General features: G+C 42.1%; 1 protein-coding gene across 1 annotated transcript in view; it reads right to left on the bottom strand.

Moving 5' to 3' along the window:
* The window catches only part of dchs2 (dachsous cadherin-related 2), a 205,687-nt gene that overhangs the window by 159,621 nt on the left and 25,749 nt on the right, over window positions 1-20,317 (bottom strand). The window contains exons 2-3 of the mRNA XM_068032733.1: window positions 6,283-6,474; window positions 2,489-2,720 (exon numbers count right to left, since the gene is read on the bottom strand). Of these exons, the coding sequence (XP_067888834.1) occupies window positions 2,489-2,720; window positions 6,283-6,474 (424 nt within the window). The remainder of the gene's footprint in view (window positions 1-2,488; window positions 2,721-6,282; window positions 6,475-20,317) is intronic.

Raw genomic sequence — 20,317 nt, 5'->3', positions numbered from 1 at the left:
TGCTTTCCTTTATTAGCCGAGGTATAGAATACAAAAGCAGGGATGTAATGCAGGAGCTTTATAAAACGCTGGTCTGGCCACAGTTGGAGTATTGCGTACAGTTCTGGTTGCCACATTACACAAAGGACATCGCTGCTCTGGAGAGAGTGCAGAGGAGATTTACTAGAACGTTGCCAGGGCTTGAAGGTTGCAGCTATGAGGAAAGACTGGATAGGCTAAGGTTGTTTACCTTAGATCAGAGGAGGTTAGGGGTGACTGAATCGAGGTGTACAAAATTATAAGAGGCCTAGATAGAGTAGACAGGAAGGACCTGTTTCCCCTAGCAGAGAGGTCAATTACCAGGGGGTACAGATTTCAGGTGATTGGCAGAAGGATTAGAGGGGACAGGAGGAAAAACTTTTCCACCCAGAGGGTGGTGGGTGTCTGGAATTCACTGCCAGGAATGGTGGAAGCAGAACCCTCAATTCTTTTAAAATGTACCTGGAGATGCATCTGAAGTGCTGTAACCTGCAGGGCTATGGACCAGGTGCGGGAAGGTGGAATTAGATTGGGCAGTTGTTTTTCAGCCAGCACAGACACGATGGGCTGAATGGCCTCCGTCTGTGCTATAATCTTTCTATGGGTAAGAGCACACTAGCCACTGAAACTCTTGCACTCGTTGATGCTGTTGATATGACATTCTATTTGTCCAAGATCTTGGAGAGAGACTGAAAGGACAATACCAATTGAATGTTACATAGATAATCGATCTCTGTGGGATACATTCAACAATAAGCGTAAATGAAAAAAGGCTGAGGATAGACAAAGCCAGTTTAAAGCAAACGTTGGAAAGGAAAGAAATATCTAAGCTAAGATGGGTAAATACTAGTCATCAACTTTCACCAAGAGGAATGCCTCTACTGAAAAGTTGTTGACGGTTCTAGAAGGAGGATATCTCTCTATGTAATGTTTGAGAATCTGAATTATTTATATACCTCTTGTCTGTAAATATGGATAATTTTTATTATTTTCATAAAAGGGAATCTGTTTATTGAAAATGCTGGTCCCTTTAATGAAACAGGACTTAATTCAGTATTAATAGAGAGCAGGTGATGCTTGTTGCAGTTTGCATTTAAGGGTTGGGTTTTCCCCCCAGTCAGGGAGTTACCTCTGGACAGAGTTAGCCCTGAAGGGAAAAGTGAGAACTGATATTTGGACTGAACTGCGAATTGACAATAAAACAGTTGTGGATCAGAGAATGTTATAGGCTTCCTCATTTTGGTGAATGGATATCTGCCTGTTTAACAGTAACAGGCTAATATCGCACAGGTAACAAGATTACTGTAGCTCAGGGTTGTTTAACTTTTTCACGTGGGGGGGCACCACATAACAATTTTATCTTACATGGGGGGCCGATGAGACATTTTCAGAAAGATACAGGCACTAAAAGATGCATTTTTGTGAAGAAGCTCTAAATGAGAAGACTAATTTGACTTACTTTCTGGTCACCTATATTGTCACTGATTTACTGAGATTCCTGCAATTTTTATGCTTGCACAAGTAGTCAGTGTTTGGATTCTGGATAAATGTCATTCTGTCAGGTATGATCTTGATCTCTGTCTCTCTCTGGCTCTCGTGCTCTCGCGCGCTCTCTCTCTAGCTCTCACTCACGCGCGTGCTCTCTGTCTCTTGCTCTGTGTCATTCCCCTCTGTCTTGACAGACGCAGAGAGCTGGAACGCTCAGCAGATGGTTGGTCAGTTTTTTCTTTACAATTTCAAGTCAGTTTCACAGCTGACACGTCCTGACATCAGGAACAGCAGTTTCTGAACTTCGGACAGATTTGGGACTTTTTTAAAAGCCTGCCAGAAAACTCCAAATCTGTCCAAAGTTCAGAAACTGCTGTTCGCGATGTCAGGATCTGTCAGCTGTGAAACTGACTTCAATTTTTTAAAAAAAAGTTGGTCTGACAGTGCAGAATTTCTCATCTCCAGTCATAGAACCCCGGGGCAGATGAGGAACAGCCCGGGTACAGTTTACAGCCATGGGCCAGATGGAAACCTTTGGCGGACCAGATCATGGCCCGCAGGCTCTGTGTTGGACAACCTTGCTGTAGCTGTTCTGGGCAGGGATCAGAAATCTTTACGCAAAACATGGAAAGGTACAGAATCACATTAGGGAATACACATCAAATTCTCAATGATAGCTAGGCTGTTGGGGCAGCGATAAGCAGTGATAAGGTAGTTTCCAGACTGAAGCAAATTTGTAGAGCACCAATTTCCTAGCCATTAGTTAAATAACAACACTGGCACAAGCCCACTTTTTCCAGTCAGGAGCTGGTACATGCCATGGACAGAAAAAGACTTAAAAATGGAGAAGTAGGTTTGGTACAAAGCTTTTTTTAGTTTTTACTGGAAGTTTAATCTGCCATAATTTAATTACCTGATTACTACTGTAACATTGCAGCATGAACATTGTAAAATCCAATAAAAAGAAATAAACTTATTATACCTGTGGCAGAGTCTACAGAGAACTGTGAAGAGAAATTTCCAGCTAGAAGTTCATATGACACCTGTCCATTGATTCCAGAATCCCTGTCAGAGGCAATCACATTTATAATCTCTGTTCCAGGCTGTGAATGGCTGCTGATACTGGTTACGTACGTCAATGGGTTGAATACAGGTTGGTTATCATTGATATCTTGTAGCTCTACGTGGATAAATGACTGAGCACTCAAACCACCCTATAGAAAAAATGTTCAAATAAGTGACACTAATCTAACAGCAGCATGCAGTTACATAAATGTGTGTGAAAACTGGCGTTCTAGCTAATGTCACTGATGCCTGCTACACCATATTAGTAGGTTGCAACAATAATAATAATACTGGGTGTAGGTGAAGACCTGTAAGACTGGATCCCCACCCATAGTTTTCCAACGTTACTTCTGCTAAACTGTGATTTTTAACTCCCAATTGTTGGAAACAGGATTTTGGTGGGAGGAGGGCACCAGGGACCTGAAGGAACAGTCCCTAGCTTTATGTTAAGTGGGAATCATGATCAACGGAAGGGGAGAGAAGTCAGGGCAGGGGAGGCCCAAGATTTTCTTCTACAGCCACAACAATCACTTCTACTCAAGGAAACCTTTAAAAATTCCCGGGTCTCTTCTGGCCCAATCCTTGATGCTGCAACTTTTTACTGGCAGGTTCAGCATTCTCCACAACGTCTGTGATTGGGAATTCAAACCTCACTCAGCAGCCATTTCACTATCCCCGCTAGCCCCATAGGTATTCAGTCAATTTAGCTCCTCCCACTCATCCCTAGTTTCATACCTTTTACCCTCTCTAGCTCTATCCTAGGTTCAGACACTCTACCCCTTCAAACCCCAGCCACTGAAAGTTTAAACACTTTGACCGCCCTGCCCCCACCATGCACAGATTCAGTCACTTTTCCCACACCAAACCCCAGTCCAAAGAATTAGACACATCATCCGTTCCACATCCCACTACAGATTCAGACAATTTACTCATTCCAGCCCATTCCCATTCAGTTAGCCCCTCCAACCCCTACCCAGGGTTATATATTTATGCCCCCGCCTCAGACATTTTATCATCTTTACCTCCACCTCAGCTTCCTAGACCATATTCTTCTCCCTACCCTTAAAGTTAAGCAACTTTACATTCTATCTCCCTCACTCAGGCTTAAAAACTTTACCCCTCAAATCGCATCCCATGAGATTCAGACGTTTAACCCTTTCCAACTCCCTCCAGGTTCAAACACTTTAGCCCTCTCGCAAACCCCCACCCCTCCCTATAAGTGGAAGGGACAGGTGCCATCACGAGTTCAGTCCATTGATGAATGATGGATCACCCTAATCCTTTTGATAGCTGCTGGTTAAGATGGTACTGCAGGAGGTCCTTATGAAGAGGGCTGCCCTCCGTGTCTCTCCACAGTAACATCCCCATAAGTCAGCCTGCCAGCAATGAGATGCAATTACGTTTCAGGTCACGAAGGACCAAAGCAGTTCCGGCCTGTACCAGTTTTCTGCTGTATGGTAGCCACACGTGTCCTTACAAAAGATGGCACAGCTCTACATCTGCCACCCATTAAGGCAGACACTGAAAAGACGAGTACCCACAATCACTGGCAGGTAAGTGAGCCAGGGTCTTCATAAATGGTTGATGTCGAAAGCAGCCAATATAGCCTGTAGATCACCCTACCAGTGGTTTCCTTTGTGCCATGATATGTGAAACATTAATTGCTACAATTGGGGTGGATCTAAAGAACTAGTGTAACAGTCAGGTCATCACATGTGTTGTGTTAACTTGTGTTCTGTACTCAGGAAGAAAAAAGACCATCAGGCCATACTGACTCCTCAGATACTGAAACAGCCCGTGTCCAGATGCATCAAGACCTGAACACTATCCAGGCTTGGGCTGTTAAGTGGCAAGTAACATTCGTGCCACACAAGTACCAGGCAATGACCATGTCAAACAAGAGAGAATCTAACCATCCCCTGCTTGATGTTCAATGGCATTATCACCGCTCAATCCCACACTATCAACATCCTGGGGGGGTTACCAATGACCAGGAACTGAACTGGAGTCGCCGCAAAATACTGTTGCTACAAGAGCAGGTCAGAGATAGGGAATTTTGTGGCAAGTAACTCACCTCCTGTCTTCCAATGCCTGTCCACCATCTACACGGCGCAAGTCAGGAGTGTGCTAGAATACTCTCCACTTGCTTTGATGGGTGAGGCTCCAATAACAGTCAAGAAGCTCGGCACCATCCAGGACAAAGCAGCCCGCTTGATTGGCACCCCATCCACCACCTTCAACATTCACTCCCTTCATCACCATCACACAGTGGCAGCAGCGTGTACCATCTACTAGATGCACTGCAGCAACTCACCAAGGCTCCTCCAACAGCACCTTTCAAACCCATGACCTCTTCCACCTAGAAGGACACGGGCAGCATATGCCTGGGCCTACCACCTGGAGGTTCCCCTCCAAGCTACACACCATCCTGACTTGCAACTATATCACTGTTCCTTCACTGTCACTGGGTCAAAATCCTGGAACTCTCTTCCTAACAGCACTGTTGGTGGACCTACACCACAAGGACTGCAGTGGTTCAAGAAGGCAGCTCACCACCTTCTCAAGGACAATTAGGGATGGGCTATAAATGCTGGCCTAGCCAGTGCTGCCCACATCCCAAGAACGAGTGGAAAAACAACCTTGCTTCATTTCTTTTACTGGACATCCCTATATCCCCACCCTTCTTCTTCCCTTCCCCAACCGCCTGCTGGAAGAGGGGAAAAAACTGTCAATTCAGAACCTATGTCAAAGATTCATTTGTCCAGTTCCATCATTCCTAATCAGACAATCTCCAGGAGGCTGCAACTCACTGTTATTAAAACCAATTTAAATACAAGACTTTAATTATGGATCTTCCTCCAAACTAAAATAATGGTATGGCTTTTCCCAAACAATATAAATGAACCATTTTGTTTGTTAAGTCTCTTTTGGGGAGTGTAGAATTCCAGCCGTGGGGTCAGCAGAGATTGCCTTATTCATGGAAGTCGAGGTCGAAAGCGCTCGGAAGAAGTGAGCAAAGAGGACATTGACTTTGAGAAGGTCTGGGAAATCCAACCCATTGCAACTGGGAGGAGTTTGGGACTTCTAGCTGCAAAGATATCACTTCAAGGAAGACTGTGTAATGTATAAATGCGGTGTGAGTGTTTCAAGTGTTTTAATAAATGAAGAAAACACCGTTTCTCTATAATTTGAAGTATCAGCTACTTACAAAGTACTATTTAGTTAATGGGAATTTTTAAAGTTATTATAAAAGTCTTAAAACATGAAATATTGTTGTGCAATTCTTTAAATTGGTCTGGGGAGTTCATATCACATGGTTTAACGTTCACAGTCTCACTGAGGTTGTAACAGAGAAACATAAATAAATGAAAATACATTTTGTTTTGCATACTACATGGCTAAAGAACTGCTATAAATTATTCCTAACTTCTTTCTCACTTTGAAATTTTCTTCTGAGCTCTGTGTTCTGCTCCCCTACTGTACTTGCCAACAGTAGTTGCAAGAGAACAATTAGTATACTTTCAAAATTACCTCAAAAAAGTTTTACAGTTCATGCCTTATATGTCTCTTGTGATTATATATAAAAAGGACAAATTCTAGTTTCTGAACGATTCTAACTAGTACCAGGCCTAAATACTTATTAGGCGGCATCCAAAGTTTTCCTCAGAGTTAGGAGGAACCAAGAATTCATGAATATAAGATTTAACTTACCCCATCCTCAGCTGTTACTAACAGATCATAACTTGGAGGTCCATCGTCTCTATCTATATTCTGGGCTGTACAGACTTGACCAGTAGAGGTGTCAACGGTGAAGAGGTCTGATTTTTCATAGTTGTTAAAACCCTCATGAAGAGAATAATGGATGGTACCAAAATGACCACTATCTGCATCTCTTGCAGTAACCTGCCAACAGGGGGAGTAAAGAATATATTTAAGAAAATACAGTAGGTAAGCAGCCATTCCAGCTGATCAAGACAATATACATTTTTGAGCACTTAAAATATAATTCAACCAACATGTTCTAATGAAGAGACAAGTCACACAGTAGCCTTGAATAAATCTTCCCAGACATGGCCAGGATGAATGAATATTTTTTTCACATCATTAGAATGGGATTCTCACAGGCTTTGGATAATTGGTCCATTTCAATTACTGCAATTTAAAAAAGAGTTCCTAAATTCTACCGATGCAAAGCGGAAAAATTTAACCCTTCCCACCCAGGGGAAACAACACAGAAGACCCCAAATGACTTATGTCAATTTCCCGCCTCTTTGTGCTGATCTTGATTTTAATTGCTTCTTCAGCAAAGGCAGCAAGGCCCTTTTAATATACAGATTGAGGTCCAATGACAATATGGCCCCGAAACGCAATTTTAACTTTGGCTTGAGTGGAGAAGCCACTTGTGTTTTTGTTCCAGCTGAACACAGCAAGACGACGATCTGGGGTCAGAAGCACCCATTTCAGGTAAGCCATTTACTTTGCTTGTGGGGCCAGGAGAAGGGATAAGCTGCCCAGCCTCCATCCCTCCAAATCAGAAGCCCTTGGCACCCTCGACAAACTGTCCCTAAACACAGTGGGCTATCACTCTGTGATTCCTATTAGAGAGGACTTGCAGGCAGTGAACCTGAATCGGCAAGACTATACTCATTCTTCAATTTTTCTCTACCCTCAAAGAATTAGACCTTGCATACAATTGACAACTTACCTGACACAGAACAATAATCTTAAGATACCTTTCCACGGATATAAAGCAGCATCACCTGGGCCAATCCACGCAACGGAAACACTATTTGAGCTATCTAATAGTGTGTTCTAATTAGCTCCATGTAGAGGCTTGTGCCTCATTTTATTTTCTTTCACTGTTGCTTTGGGATTCTACACTGGTGTCATCCGTCAGAGCTCCAGAATGTGTTCCTGCTCTCCTAGTAGCAATACATTTTAAGGTGGGCCTGTAGACTGAAGTAGGATAAATTAATCTACCTCCATTTCCAATAGTCACAAACAGCTTGCGGGTTAACAAAGTGGAATCTCCTTCTGTTTATATTTGCTATGGCATTGTTGGAAGGAGCCTACATGAGTTCCATTGATAAGACCTTATATTTCACAGAATTCAGAAATTCAGGAAAATTAAAGTTCAGCTCCTAGCTGATGTTCTTTATCGTTCAGAAATGTGGTCCAGTTGTTGGCCCTGGCAAACTATGCCTCATTTATACGCTAGAAGCAGCAGTGCACTGCTTAATACTGACCTGGCATATTTCATCCATATCATTGACCTGTCTGCAGCTTTTGACACAGTCGACCATACCATCCTCCTCCAGTACCTCGCCACTGTCATCCAGTTGGGTGGGACTGCACTAACCTGATTCGATTCTTATCTAAGTGTAGCCAGAGTATCACCTGCTATGACTTCTCTACCCACTCCAGCACAGTTATCTCTGGTGTGCCCCTTGGCCTCCTCCTATCTCTCATCTACATGCTGCTGGTTAGCAACATAATTTCAAATTTTTGTTCCCCATTACACACTCCATTCCCGAGCCACTGACTCCATCCCCCTCCCTGGCAACTGTCTGAGGCTGAACCAGACTGTTTACAACCTTAGTGTCAGATCTGACCCAGAGATGTACTTCAGACCACATATCCACACCATCACCAAGACTGCCGATTTCCACCTCCATAACAGTACCCAACTCCGTCCCGGCCTTAGCTCATTTGCTGCTGAACCCCTTGTCCATGCCCGTGTTACCTCCCGACTTGACTATTCCAATGCACTCCTGACCAGCCTTCCACATTCTACGCTCCATAAACTTGACATCATCCAAAACTCTGTTTTCAGTGTCCTTACTCGCAGCAAGTATCATTCACCCATCACCCCTGTGCTTGCTGACCTACAATGGCTCCCAGTTAAGCAACGTCTCAATTTTAGATCTCATCCTTGTTTTAAAATCACTTATGACCGAGTCCCTGCCTATCTCTGTATTCTCCTCCAGTCCCAAAACCCTCCAAGCTATCTGCGCTCCTCTAATTCTGTCCTCTTGAGCATCAAGGCCCTAAAGTCTGGAATTCCCTCCCTAAACGTCCCCATCTCTCTTTCTCCCTTTAAGATGCTCCTCAAAACTTATTTCTCTGACAGTTTTTGGTCGTCTGCCCTAATATCTCATGTGATGCGCTGTCAAATGTTTTTATAACTCTCCTGTGAAGTGCCTTGGGTTGTTTAATGCAATCAATTACAAGTTGTTGCCCACTGCTCCCCTCCCCCCCACTCCCATCCCCAACAAAAGCAGCTAGTAGCATAAGTGTTCAATTTTGATTTACATCATCACAGGCAGTCATGAAGGGCTTTAAAGTTCTACTGGATAAGACGACACAGTTCTGTGACTTCTTCAATGTGAAACATAAGTGCTTAAAACACAGCTCTTCTGACATGTCAGGAAACTCTCATGGCTATACACTTGGCTCTTTTGATCCACTGAGGTCTTCTACAATGCAAGTGCTCTTGTTTCTACTCTTAGCCAATGAATAACACTTCATTCCTTCTCCCTCAGGGGGAAAGGAATTCCCAAAGAAATGGCCACAAGCATGCGCACTGTCCTGAAACATTAATTCTGCTTCTCCGGCCACAGGTGCTGTCAGACCTGCTGAGTATTTCCAGGATTTCTTGTTTTTATTTCAGATTTCCAGCATCAGCAGTATTTTGCTTTTATTTTAGTGCTGAATACTTGTGATTTATCACACTGGTATCAGGACTGCAGAAAGAAAGATAAGGGTTGGCAAACTTGGAAAAGAGATTCTGAGCATTCAAGTCTCTATCCATAATCAGTGTGGTGGAATTGGTTGTGGGAAGTGTGTAAACTGAGCACAGAACCTGATTGTAGGATATTTGCCCTTAAGATGCTGTGTACTCATTTCTGGGTAGAGGGCAAGTGAGCTGATAAAGTTTTACCTGAAAGCAGCCTCTTGGATATTATAGTCCAAGGCATCATTTTGCTGCACTGTGACTAGTCTTGAGAGATTGTCATCCCGAGTGAAAGACCGTATCACAGGGAGCTTTGGATTGCCCTGAAGTACCCAGACATTTCATGGAAATAGGTTGTTCAGATAAATGGCTATATCACATAAATATGGCTCGTGGACTTCTTGACGTGATCCATCAGACTTTTCAGGATTCTTGGCATACTGTTTAATTACAAAAATGTCAGAGCTCAAATAAAACCATTTTTTAAAAAAAGATAGGTCTCATCAGTTCAGGATCCCAGGGTTTCACAGCAATCAAGATGGATGGAAGCTGGTCTTCTGATCAGGTTTCTGCTCTACCATAATGGCACAAGCACTGCTGGGTACAAATGAGGCAAAAGATAAACTACAGGTGGAGGTTGTGCAGCAGATATATGATTAATCTAAGTGCTTTGATGGCCCTGTGCTGGGGAAGCTGCTTTGTCGCACAAGCTTCTTTAAGGCAACCATTGATTTCGGATTGAGGCTTAACCACAAGGAGCCTATGAGACTTCATCCTTTTCAAGACAACAAACATTCACAGCAGAAAGATTTCCTCCCAAAAAGCTTCTAAAGGTTTTTTTTTAAAACAACGAACTCTTTTACAACCATTGGACTCTAATTACCTGTTACACTCTACTCTCTATCCTTTCTGGTGTTTGTGTGTGTGTGTATATGTGTGCACGCGTGCATGTGAAGTAGTGATTATTTTTTGGTTATTGTGTAAAAATTAATATTTATCTTTCTTTCTTAACCTATGAGAAAACCTATCATTTGTCCATTTATTTGACTCTTAAAACACTCAGGGACTAAAACACCATTTTTTAAAACACTATCGCCGGTCAGTTGAGAGGCGAAAAGCAGAGGTCACCCACACCACTTCCCATATGGCAGTAATAATACATATCATACGTTTGGGCAAAATTAAATTTAAATCCTAGTTGGGAATTAATGAAGAGTGGTCTGAATTCCTAAGCCTCACATAATTTGGGAAATCACTGGATAGTCTCCGAATGAATCTGAAGCAGAAGGATCAAGAAAGGCTGAAACAGCAGTGAAATCAACCTGAAATAAAAACAAGAAATGCTGGAAATACTCAGCAGGTCTGGCAGCATCTGTGGAGAGAGAAGCAGAGTTAATGTTTCGGATCAGTGACCCTTCTTTGGAACTGACCCGAAACGTTAACTCTGCTTCTCTCTCCACAGATGCTGCCAGACCTGCTGAGTATTTCCAGCATTTCTTGTTTTTATTTCAGATTTCCAACATCCTCAGTATTTTGCTTTTATTTTAGCGAAATTAACCTGCATGGGTTAGTTTCAGACAGAGGATAACCTAGGATATTCTAAGATTAATGGACATTACTGGAGTGGGGATTAATGCTCTTGGAAGAGCACTGCAGAGCAGTCCAATTAGCTGAGCAATATTCAACACAGAGATATGAGATCAGGACGAGATTATGAGAATCATCGTTGCTTCCCCGACTCAAATTTTGTACAAAATCCTGGTGTTCTGGGAAACAATGAAAACACAAAGAAACTAGTAATCTGAAAAATGAAAAACCGTGGACAACAATGAGCAGAAACACAAAAGGCAGAGATTGTTAGATGGACAAAAAGTGTCTACTTCTAGATGGCTTTTTGCCCATCAGACCCACTCATGGGCTACCTTAATGCAAAACTTCCAGATGTGAGGAAGTTCATCACACTAAGAGCAAAAATTGATGAATTGTCCATCTGGCAACTACTACCTGCATTTATCTAGCACTTTTAACATAGGTAAAACATCCTAAAGCCATTCCAGGTGGATGACAAAGAGGCCACAATTGGAGGTATGCAGAGTTCTCGAAAGGGTGGAGGAGTTGCAAGGCCATGGAGCAATTTCAACACAAAGATAAAAAATATAAAGTGGAGACATTCGAGGACCGGGAGCCAAGGTAGGTCAGTGAGCACAGGAGTGAACAGGCATTAGTGCAAGTTGGAATACAGGCAAAGTGTTTCTGGATGATCTCAACTTTTGGACAATGGAAGATAGGAGGCCGGACAGAACAGCATTGGAATGGTTCAGGTTGGTGGTAACAAAAGAGGTTGATGGGCTGAGGTAGGGCCAAAACAGGTGAATTTATGGAGATGGATGTAGACTGTCTTGGTGAGACGAGCATGTGGTATTGGAAGCTTAACTTAGGGTCAAGTAGGGCATCACAGTTGGAAACAGTCTGGTTCAGTCAGAGATGGTGGCCAGTCAAGGGGATGGAGTCAATGGCTAGGGGATGTAGTCTGTGGTCTTCATGTTGTAGATACTTGAGCAGGTTTTCTTCTTACTGTATTTCAGCATAAAGGACAGTATGGGTATAGTGCAGAGGAAAATCAGACAGGGAGGATCAAATGCCTCTAATGGAGCCCATCGGTCTCATCTATTTAAATGGACAGAAACTCAGTCAGGTTCCATTACAAACGTGTAATCCTCCTCACTACAGAATATCCAGTACAACACGGACAGTGCCATGCAATTTGGCAGCACCAAAGTTGGTGGAAGTACATGCAAGAGGACTTCACATAATAGTTCTACTTTGCACCAGTGTACAAATTAAGTAAATGCAAAATCTGTCTTAAACTTTGATAATTGAGAAGTTGCCTTTCTATTTTCTGCAGGCACTCATCTCTTTTCATTTAATAGAAACTATCAGCAATAAATCACACCAGTCTGAGTGCACATGCTCAAAGCCTTTCCATTCCATCTTTCCATAGCAGTGTGAATGGACAGCTAGTCCACTGGGAATGCATATCAGAAAATCATGGAAGGTGTGACAGCGAAGTCCTAAGTCATTGGGAGCACAATTTTATAAAAGCAGCTCTCATTTCTACACATTCCTCACTTGTATTTCAGCTCAAATTATGCCATTGCTTCCAGTGTAGTGATTAATGTTAGTGTTATTGAAAGTTAGCTTTATCATGCAGTATCTTTATCTCAAGTTTGATAATTCTAAATGGTGCACAACTACAACTGTTGAAACTAAACAGCAATTTACACATTAGAAATTTAGCTACCTTTGTGACAGATGGATGATAATAATTGCAATCCAGATGCCTTTACTTTAACTTGATTTAAACCAAGGAATTAATGTGAAATTGAACAACTCATCCATTGTTGGTGTTAAACAATTTGAATACATATTTATACGTATAATGACTAGTGAAATCCTATTAAATTAAAACCCAGATTAAAAGCATCATGCTGCTGCAGTCTGTCTAGCCACTTAGTGGTTTTACAGCTAGATTCGGATTTTATACGCAGGGCATTAAACCATAAGAATGGCATCATTTACAGTAAATGTTAAATTCAGTAAAATGCCCCCATTCACATGTAGAGCACATATTCTAAAATGGTCAAATAGTTTAAATTTACAATATCAAAGACAAATAAGAACGAGGCTAGCCATTCAGCCCATTCTAATTCATACCTCCACTAGTTCATCAAAAGTCTATTCCATGTATTTATTACTCTTTGGGTAAGGAAAAGTTTGTAAACATCAGTTTTAAACTTGCCTTTTACTATTTGGAACCTTAACAGCAGAAGCTAATTAGACAGATGCTGGGATAAAAAGAACCTGTGGTGGCTAGAAACTATCAGAAATGGATTAAGTGACAGAAGGTCATCTGTTAATGAGAAAGAATAAGATTTGAGCAACTGTAATATCTTCATAAAGGCAGTAGTGTTTATGAGTTTTGTAACTTCTCCCCACATGGGGATCAAAGTCTCACAGGCCGTGATTTCAGCTCAGACTTGAGATATTTTCAGAGACACTTCAAGACGAAATTGGAAAATATATGATTTATGTACAATTCCTCAGAAAAGATGTGGAACAGTTCAAAAAGTCTGCATTCTTGATTCGAAAAAATGTCACTTGAAAACAGCAAGCTGAACTCACTATTTAACAAACCGCTTTGAAACTTTTACACATTTCTGAATATCACTGGCCCAAATATTCATGTAATGGGGAGATTTTCCCAGCTTAGCAAATAAATAACACCTGAAACACAGGTTTTTATGGACAAAAAATGGTTGCTAATCTCTTCGCCCACCTCATTGGAAGGTTAACTAGTGCTGTGGGGAATGGTTAAACTAATTTGACAGAGGGATGGGCACCAGAATGAAATTGGGCTGGAGAAACAGGTGCACAGAGGACTAGGAGAGACAAATAACACTGGAGGTAAAAGTAGTTTAGAGATAGGAGGGATCAGAAGAGGGGAAAGTGCAAGGCAGTCTAAGATGGGCTTGGATTGCATAAGTATAAAATGAGGCTGGTGAGCTGCAGGAACAAGTAGCCACATGCAACCATTAAGGTGGCAATATTAGATCTGGATCAAAGAGGAGGACTGGGAGCTTAATATTCCTGGCTACAAAGTATTCAGGAAAGAAAAGGAAGGTAAGAAAAAAAAGGGGTGGGGTGAGGGGCAGCATTGATTAACCTAGACAATACTCAAATTGAACCTCCCGCTATGCAGTTAGCTAATACTGAATTGTTAGGGAGATTAGTCACTATGCTTTCATATTTCGGTGCAGAACAGTGAGAAGACCTAACAAGACTACTTACAGCATTTAAAGGAGCCTGTAGGGATAAACCAGGATGTACAACCTTAGCCATACATGATGTGGATATAGGGAAATCCTTTCCTATAAAACAGCATCCTTATCGCTTACATCCAGAGAAACAGGCACAAATGAAGCAGAAATCCAATACATGTTGGAAAACCACCTAATTGAACCCAGTCAAAGTAGCTAGAGTTCCCCAGTCGTGTTAGAGCCTAAACCTGACGGTTCAACTAAAATCTGCATAGACTACAGAAAGGTTAATGGAGTAACAAAGGCAGACTCTTACCCAATTCCTCACTTGGAAGACAGTATTGACAGAGTTGGCAGTGCCATGTTTCTTACAAAATAGATTTGTTCAAGGGATACTGGCAAGTTCCATTAACACCCCGAGCTAAAGAAATATTGACCTTTGTCACACCAGTCTTTTCCAATGCCGATGATGCCATTCAGGCTACAAAATGCCCCAGCAACTTTTCAGAGACTAATGAACCAAGTGGTAGCCAGTGTTCCTAACTGTGTGGTTTACCTTGATGATGTGCTCATATACAGTGACACTTGGAAGGACCACTTGAAACAACTAGAATCTCTGTTTAGAAAATTATAATCAGCTGATTTAGTGATAAACCTTGCCAAAAGTGAATTGACAAAAGCGAGGGTAACCTACCTCAGGCATACAGTAGGGCAAGGACAAGTGTTGCCAAGAACAGCAAAAGTACAAGCATTGATGGAGCTCCCCACCCCTAAGACTAAGCGAGAAATCATGAGGTTTTTGGGAATGTCTGGTTTCTACCACCAAGTCTGTACCATATTTTCGTACTATAGGTGCTCCACTGACGGATTTGCTACAAAAAAGAAAGCCAAGGTAGTGTGGTCAGGGGAGTGCCAAGCACCTTTTGAGAGGCTGAAAGCCATTTTGATTAATGAACCAGTGTTGGCTGCCCCAAATTTCACTAAGCCCTTCAAGGTGGCAATTGATGCTAGTGACCAGGGGGTTGGTGCAGTCCTGTTAAAAGACGATGAATACAGGCAGAAGGGATACTCTTCGAAAAAGCTAAATCAATACCAAAGAGATACTCAACAGTGGAAAAAGAAACCCTGTGCTTATTACTATCTGTTAGACATTTTGAAGTATATGTCCGCCATAACCTCCCCACCCCCCCCCCCACCTTTGTGGAATACAAAAACCAGAATGCCAGACGATTCCAATGGAATTTACTACTGCAACCTTATCACTTAAAGATTATCCACATTTCGGGGCAACATAATGTAATTGTGGATGCTTTGCCCAGGATTTAACTTTGCTTTGAGTTATCTGAGTGCAAAGATGGTACAAAGCAGAACTGTATTAGCTACAGGTAAAGAGTGAATGAGAATGAGTGTGCAAATGTCTGTTTTTCCATACATTGTAATGAAATGCAGTTAAAGATGACGTTTCATTCCTCAAAGGAAAGTGCTCCCATTTTTTGTTCAATATTTTTTGAGGATTCATATTTCAATTGTGGAAATTGATTCATTTTGGAAGGCTTAAGATTTCATGAATGCTGGACTTCATTTTTTGTTGGAAGTTCACTGAAAGAACACTGAGAGTTCTTGTTTAAAAACAAACTTTTACTGGATATCACATGCTTTAAGCTCAATAAACAACAGAAACCTTTGTGACTTGGGGAAGATGTTTATAGAGAAGTGACATGTCAAGATTTATGAGGGTCAGGAACTGGTTTTGCTTTTGAGATATTGTTTTGGTTCAGTTGGGGTGTGGACAGTGTTGAAAAGCAGTTGGTTTTGTAGCCTGCTGAAAAGAAGCCCCCAGCTCATCTTTCTTGCAACTCTCTAAAAGACCATGAGAAATCCAGAGTGTCAGCTCCTCTCTCTCTACCTCTTTGAAATAAACCCTGCAAATCCACAGTGTGATAAATGAAACCCCGATGCCACATATCTCCTGAAAGCCTACCAGACTATTTCTCGACATCTCCAGAACGCACTGCTTCTGAAAAGATCCCAATGACCCGTCTCCATGTACCCAGATACCAGACCAAAAGGGACAACTGACATCCTTACATAACTTCTCTTTTTCTTCAAGAATTAGCAAGTATTTGGCCAAAGTATTCCTTTTTTGTCTTTTTTTTTGTAAAAGACCGCTGCAGGGAGAATTTCTTTATTTTTTTCCTGTGTGTGTGTTTAAAAAAGGGAACTTGCATATTTCAATCTGTGTGTTAATGTGTTGCTTCATTACTGGATAAGTCTTGTTTTATAATAAACTAATAATTTTGTTGTTTATTAAAGAAACCTGGTTGGTGTATTTTATTCTGGGATAAAGAGTATATCATTGACCATATCAGTAACTGGGTAAACATTTAAAATATATGTTGTGACCTGTGGAGAAGTGGAACTAGAAAAGACAATGCACTCCTCCCGCCTCAGTCGTAACATTTTCAGAAGGGAACTGGATAATTATCTGAAGAGAATATATTTGCTGGGCTACGGGGTAAAGGCAAGCGGCGTGGAACTAGTTGAGATGTTCTTGCAGAGACCCGGCATGAACATGACAAGCCAAATGGCGGCCTCCTGTGCTGTAACCATTCTCCGGTTCTAAGTTGATGCCAGTTTTGCACAGTAAAGATGGCGAATGCTGGCATTTTCATCATCATGATAACTGCAAATTCCGGGCCATCAAGAACTAAATGGTACAATTTTAAAGGGGGTGCAGGAAAAGAGAGACCTGGGGAGGAGGGTATATGTACATAGATTTTTGAAGGCAGCAGGACAAGTTAAGAAGGCTGTTAAAAAGCATATGGGTCTCCTAGGCTTTACCAATTAAGGAATAGAGCACAAAAACAAGGAATTTATGCAGACTGGGACATTCGAAGGTCCAGGACTACATGCTGATGGCCGCACTGAAGCTTACAGCAGCGGCCACAAAGTCTTAATGGGGAAAGGCCACAGACCAAGGCCTTCCTGCCACAGTACACCAAGGGTTTGATACCTATGTAAAACCCTCAGGCTGTATATACCAGAGAGTTGTCAGAAATTGAACTGTATTGCAATTTATGTAATGTTAAACGCAAACGATCATGTCATGTACTTTTACAAATTTATTTGATGAAGTATATTTTTTGAAATAAGGAAGTTATGCTAACCCTGTCTAGAACACTGCTTAGGCCCCAGCTGAATTAAAGTCTTCAATTCTGGGCAACACTCTTTAAAAAGGATGTTGAGGCCTTAAAGAGAAGGCAGAAGAGATTTTCAAGAATGGTACCAGGAATGAGGAATTTCAGTTATGTGGAGAGACTGGAGAAGCTGGGATTGTACTCTTTAGAGCAGAGGAGGTTAAAAGAAGATTTGATAGAGGTGTTCAAAATCATGAAGGTTTTTGATAGAGTAAATAAGGAGAAATGGTTTCCAGTGACAGAAGGATGATTAACCAGAGGACACAGAATTAAGGTGGATAACAAAGAACCTGGGCGGCACAGTGGCGCAGTGGTTAGCACCGCAGCCTCACAGCTCCAGCAACCCAGGTTCAATTCTGGGTACTGCCTGTGTGGAGTTTGCAAGTTCTCCCTGTGTCTGCGTGGGTTTTCTCTGGGTGCTCCGGTTTCCTCCCACAAGCCAAAAGACTTGCAGGTTGGTAGGTAAATTGGCCATTATAAATTGCCCCTAGTATAGGTAGGTGGTAGGGAAATATAGGGACAGGTGGGGATGTGGTAGGAATATGGGATTAGTGTAGGATTAGTATAAATGGGTGGTTGATGGTCGGCACAGACTCGGTGGGCCGAAGGGCCTGTTTCAGTGCTGTATCTCTAAACTAAACTAAACTAAAACTAAACATGGGGAAATTAAAAAAAAAACAAAGCAAGTTTCTGTGATCTGCAATGCACTACCTGAAAGGGCAACAGAAGCAGATTAAATAGTAACAGTCAAAAGAGAACTGGATACATGCTTAAAGGCGAATTTTTTAAAGAGGGCTATAGGGAAAGAGCAGGGAAATGGGATTAATTGGATAGCTGTACCAATGAGCTCGCATGGGCACGATGGGCTGAATGGTCACATTATGCACTGTTATTATTTTATGTTTCTATGATAGTTTGATCATCTAATTGGTTTAATAAAATACTGGCTAGTCTAGACTTGGTAGACTTCCTCAGGATATTAAAATATCTTCCCACAACTTTTGGCTGTTGGACACAGCAACAGCTCTGTCCACCACCTCATGTTAAACAGTGGATATTGCTCCTGAGATTATAAATAGGACAACGCTCTTTAACTGCACTTCTTGCAGCAGCACTTCCAAAGTTGCAACAGGAAAAATTGAGGCGCTAGAGTTTCCCCAGCCATTGAGACTTTCTGAGCAGCCAAACTATAGTGGCCCCTTTAAATTGCAACTGTAATCTTTAAGAGCTGCAGCTCCATGCTATTTCCCAGATACCAGTGATAAAAAGCTCCTAAGAGCAGGCTAATTCAAGCCAGGGGTTTGCTCCACATAATTAGTGAGGTCAACTTAACGTCATCTGGCAAGATTCGCCCAGTGCAAGTTTAATGCTGAGATTCAAAAAGAGGTACTCTTAAATGTGAGCCAGAAAAGTTACACTGGCAGTACACAATGGATGCTCCGGTTTCCTCAAACAATCACTACACACCCACATATGGACATGCAACTACCTCATTGCCTAAGACTGTGTGCATTTCAGAGGATGTCACTGTCAGGCTTTTTGCAGAGAATATTAAACCATTAGGCATTTACATATAGTTCTACTATATACCACTACTACGGACTGATCCATCTTGACTTCCTCCTGAGGTCACCAGCATCACAGATGCTAGCCTTCAGTCAATTCGATTCACTCCACATATCAGGAAAGGGCGGAAGACACTGGATATAGCAAAAGGCAACATCGCAGCTGTAGTAATGCACACTCGTGCTCCAAAATTAACCGCACCCCTAACAAGCTGTTCCAGTACAGGTACAACAACAGCATCCACCCAACAAATTTGAAAATTGCCCAGGTATGTCCTTTCAACAAAAAGCAGGACAAATCCAATCCAGTCAATTACTGCCCCATCAGTCTACTCTCAATCATCAGCAAAGTGATGAACTGTGCTATCAAACAGCACTTACTCAGCAATAACCTGCTCACCAGTGCTCAGTTTGGGTTCCACTTGGGGCATGGCTACAGACCTCATTACAACCTTGGTCCAAAGAGCTGAATTCCAGAGCTGCAAGTGGCATTTGTGCCACACAAGTGCCAGACAATGACCATCTCCAACAAGACAGAATCTAACCATCTCCTCTTAACGTTCAATCGCATTATTATCGCTGAATCCCCCCACCATCAATATCCTAGGGAATTACCATTGACCAGGAAATTTAACAGGACCAGCCATGTAAATACTGCGGCTGCAAGAGCAGGTCAGAGGCTGGGAATTCTGCAGCAAGTAACTCATTGCCTGTCTCCCCAAATCCTTTCCATCACCTAGAAGGCACAAGTCAGGAATGTGATGGAATATTCTCCACTTGCCTGGATGAGTGCCGCTCCAACATCACTCAAGAAGCTTGACACCATCCAGGACAAAGCAGCCTGCCTGATTGGCACCCTATCCACGACACTAAACATTCACTCCCTCCAGCACTGCGCAAAGTGACAGCAGTGTGTACCATCTGCAAGATACACTGCAGCAACTTGCTAAGAAGGCAGCTCACCACCACCTTCTCAAGAGCAATCAGGGATAGGCAACAAATCCTGGCCTTGCCAGGGATACTCACATCCCACAAACAAATTTAAAAAAACCTACATTCCTCAAATTCTGGCCCTTTGAGCATCCCCGATTTTAACCATTCCACCACTGGTGACTATGCCTTCAGCTGCCAAGGCCCTTAACGCTGGAATTCCCTCCATCAACCTCTCCAGCACACTATCTCTCTTTCCTCCTTTAAGACACTCTTTAAAACCTACCTCTTCGACTAAGCATTTGGTCATCTGCCCTAACATCTCCTTATATGGCTCTGTGTCAATTTTCTTCTTTATAACTTTCCTGTAACAGCTTAGGATGTTTTATTACTTTAAAGTACTACATAAGTACAAATTGTCATGGTTGGTAGTATTGACGAAAATTGGTCCCAGATTGTTTTGCTCTCAGACAGATCAGTAACGGCCATGAGGATACAGTCACT

This window comes from Heterodontus francisci, chromosome 1 (assembly GCF_036365525.1).
Source record: "Heterodontus francisci isolate sHetFra1 chromosome 1, sHetFra1.hap1, whole genome shotgun sequence".
NCBI classification, from domain to species: Eukaryota; Metazoa; Chordata; class Chondrichthyes; order Heterodontiformes; family Heterodontidae; genus Heterodontus; species Heterodontus francisci.
Note: the sequence above shows the minus strand (reverse complement) of the source record. Positions and strands in the feature narration are given on the sequence as shown.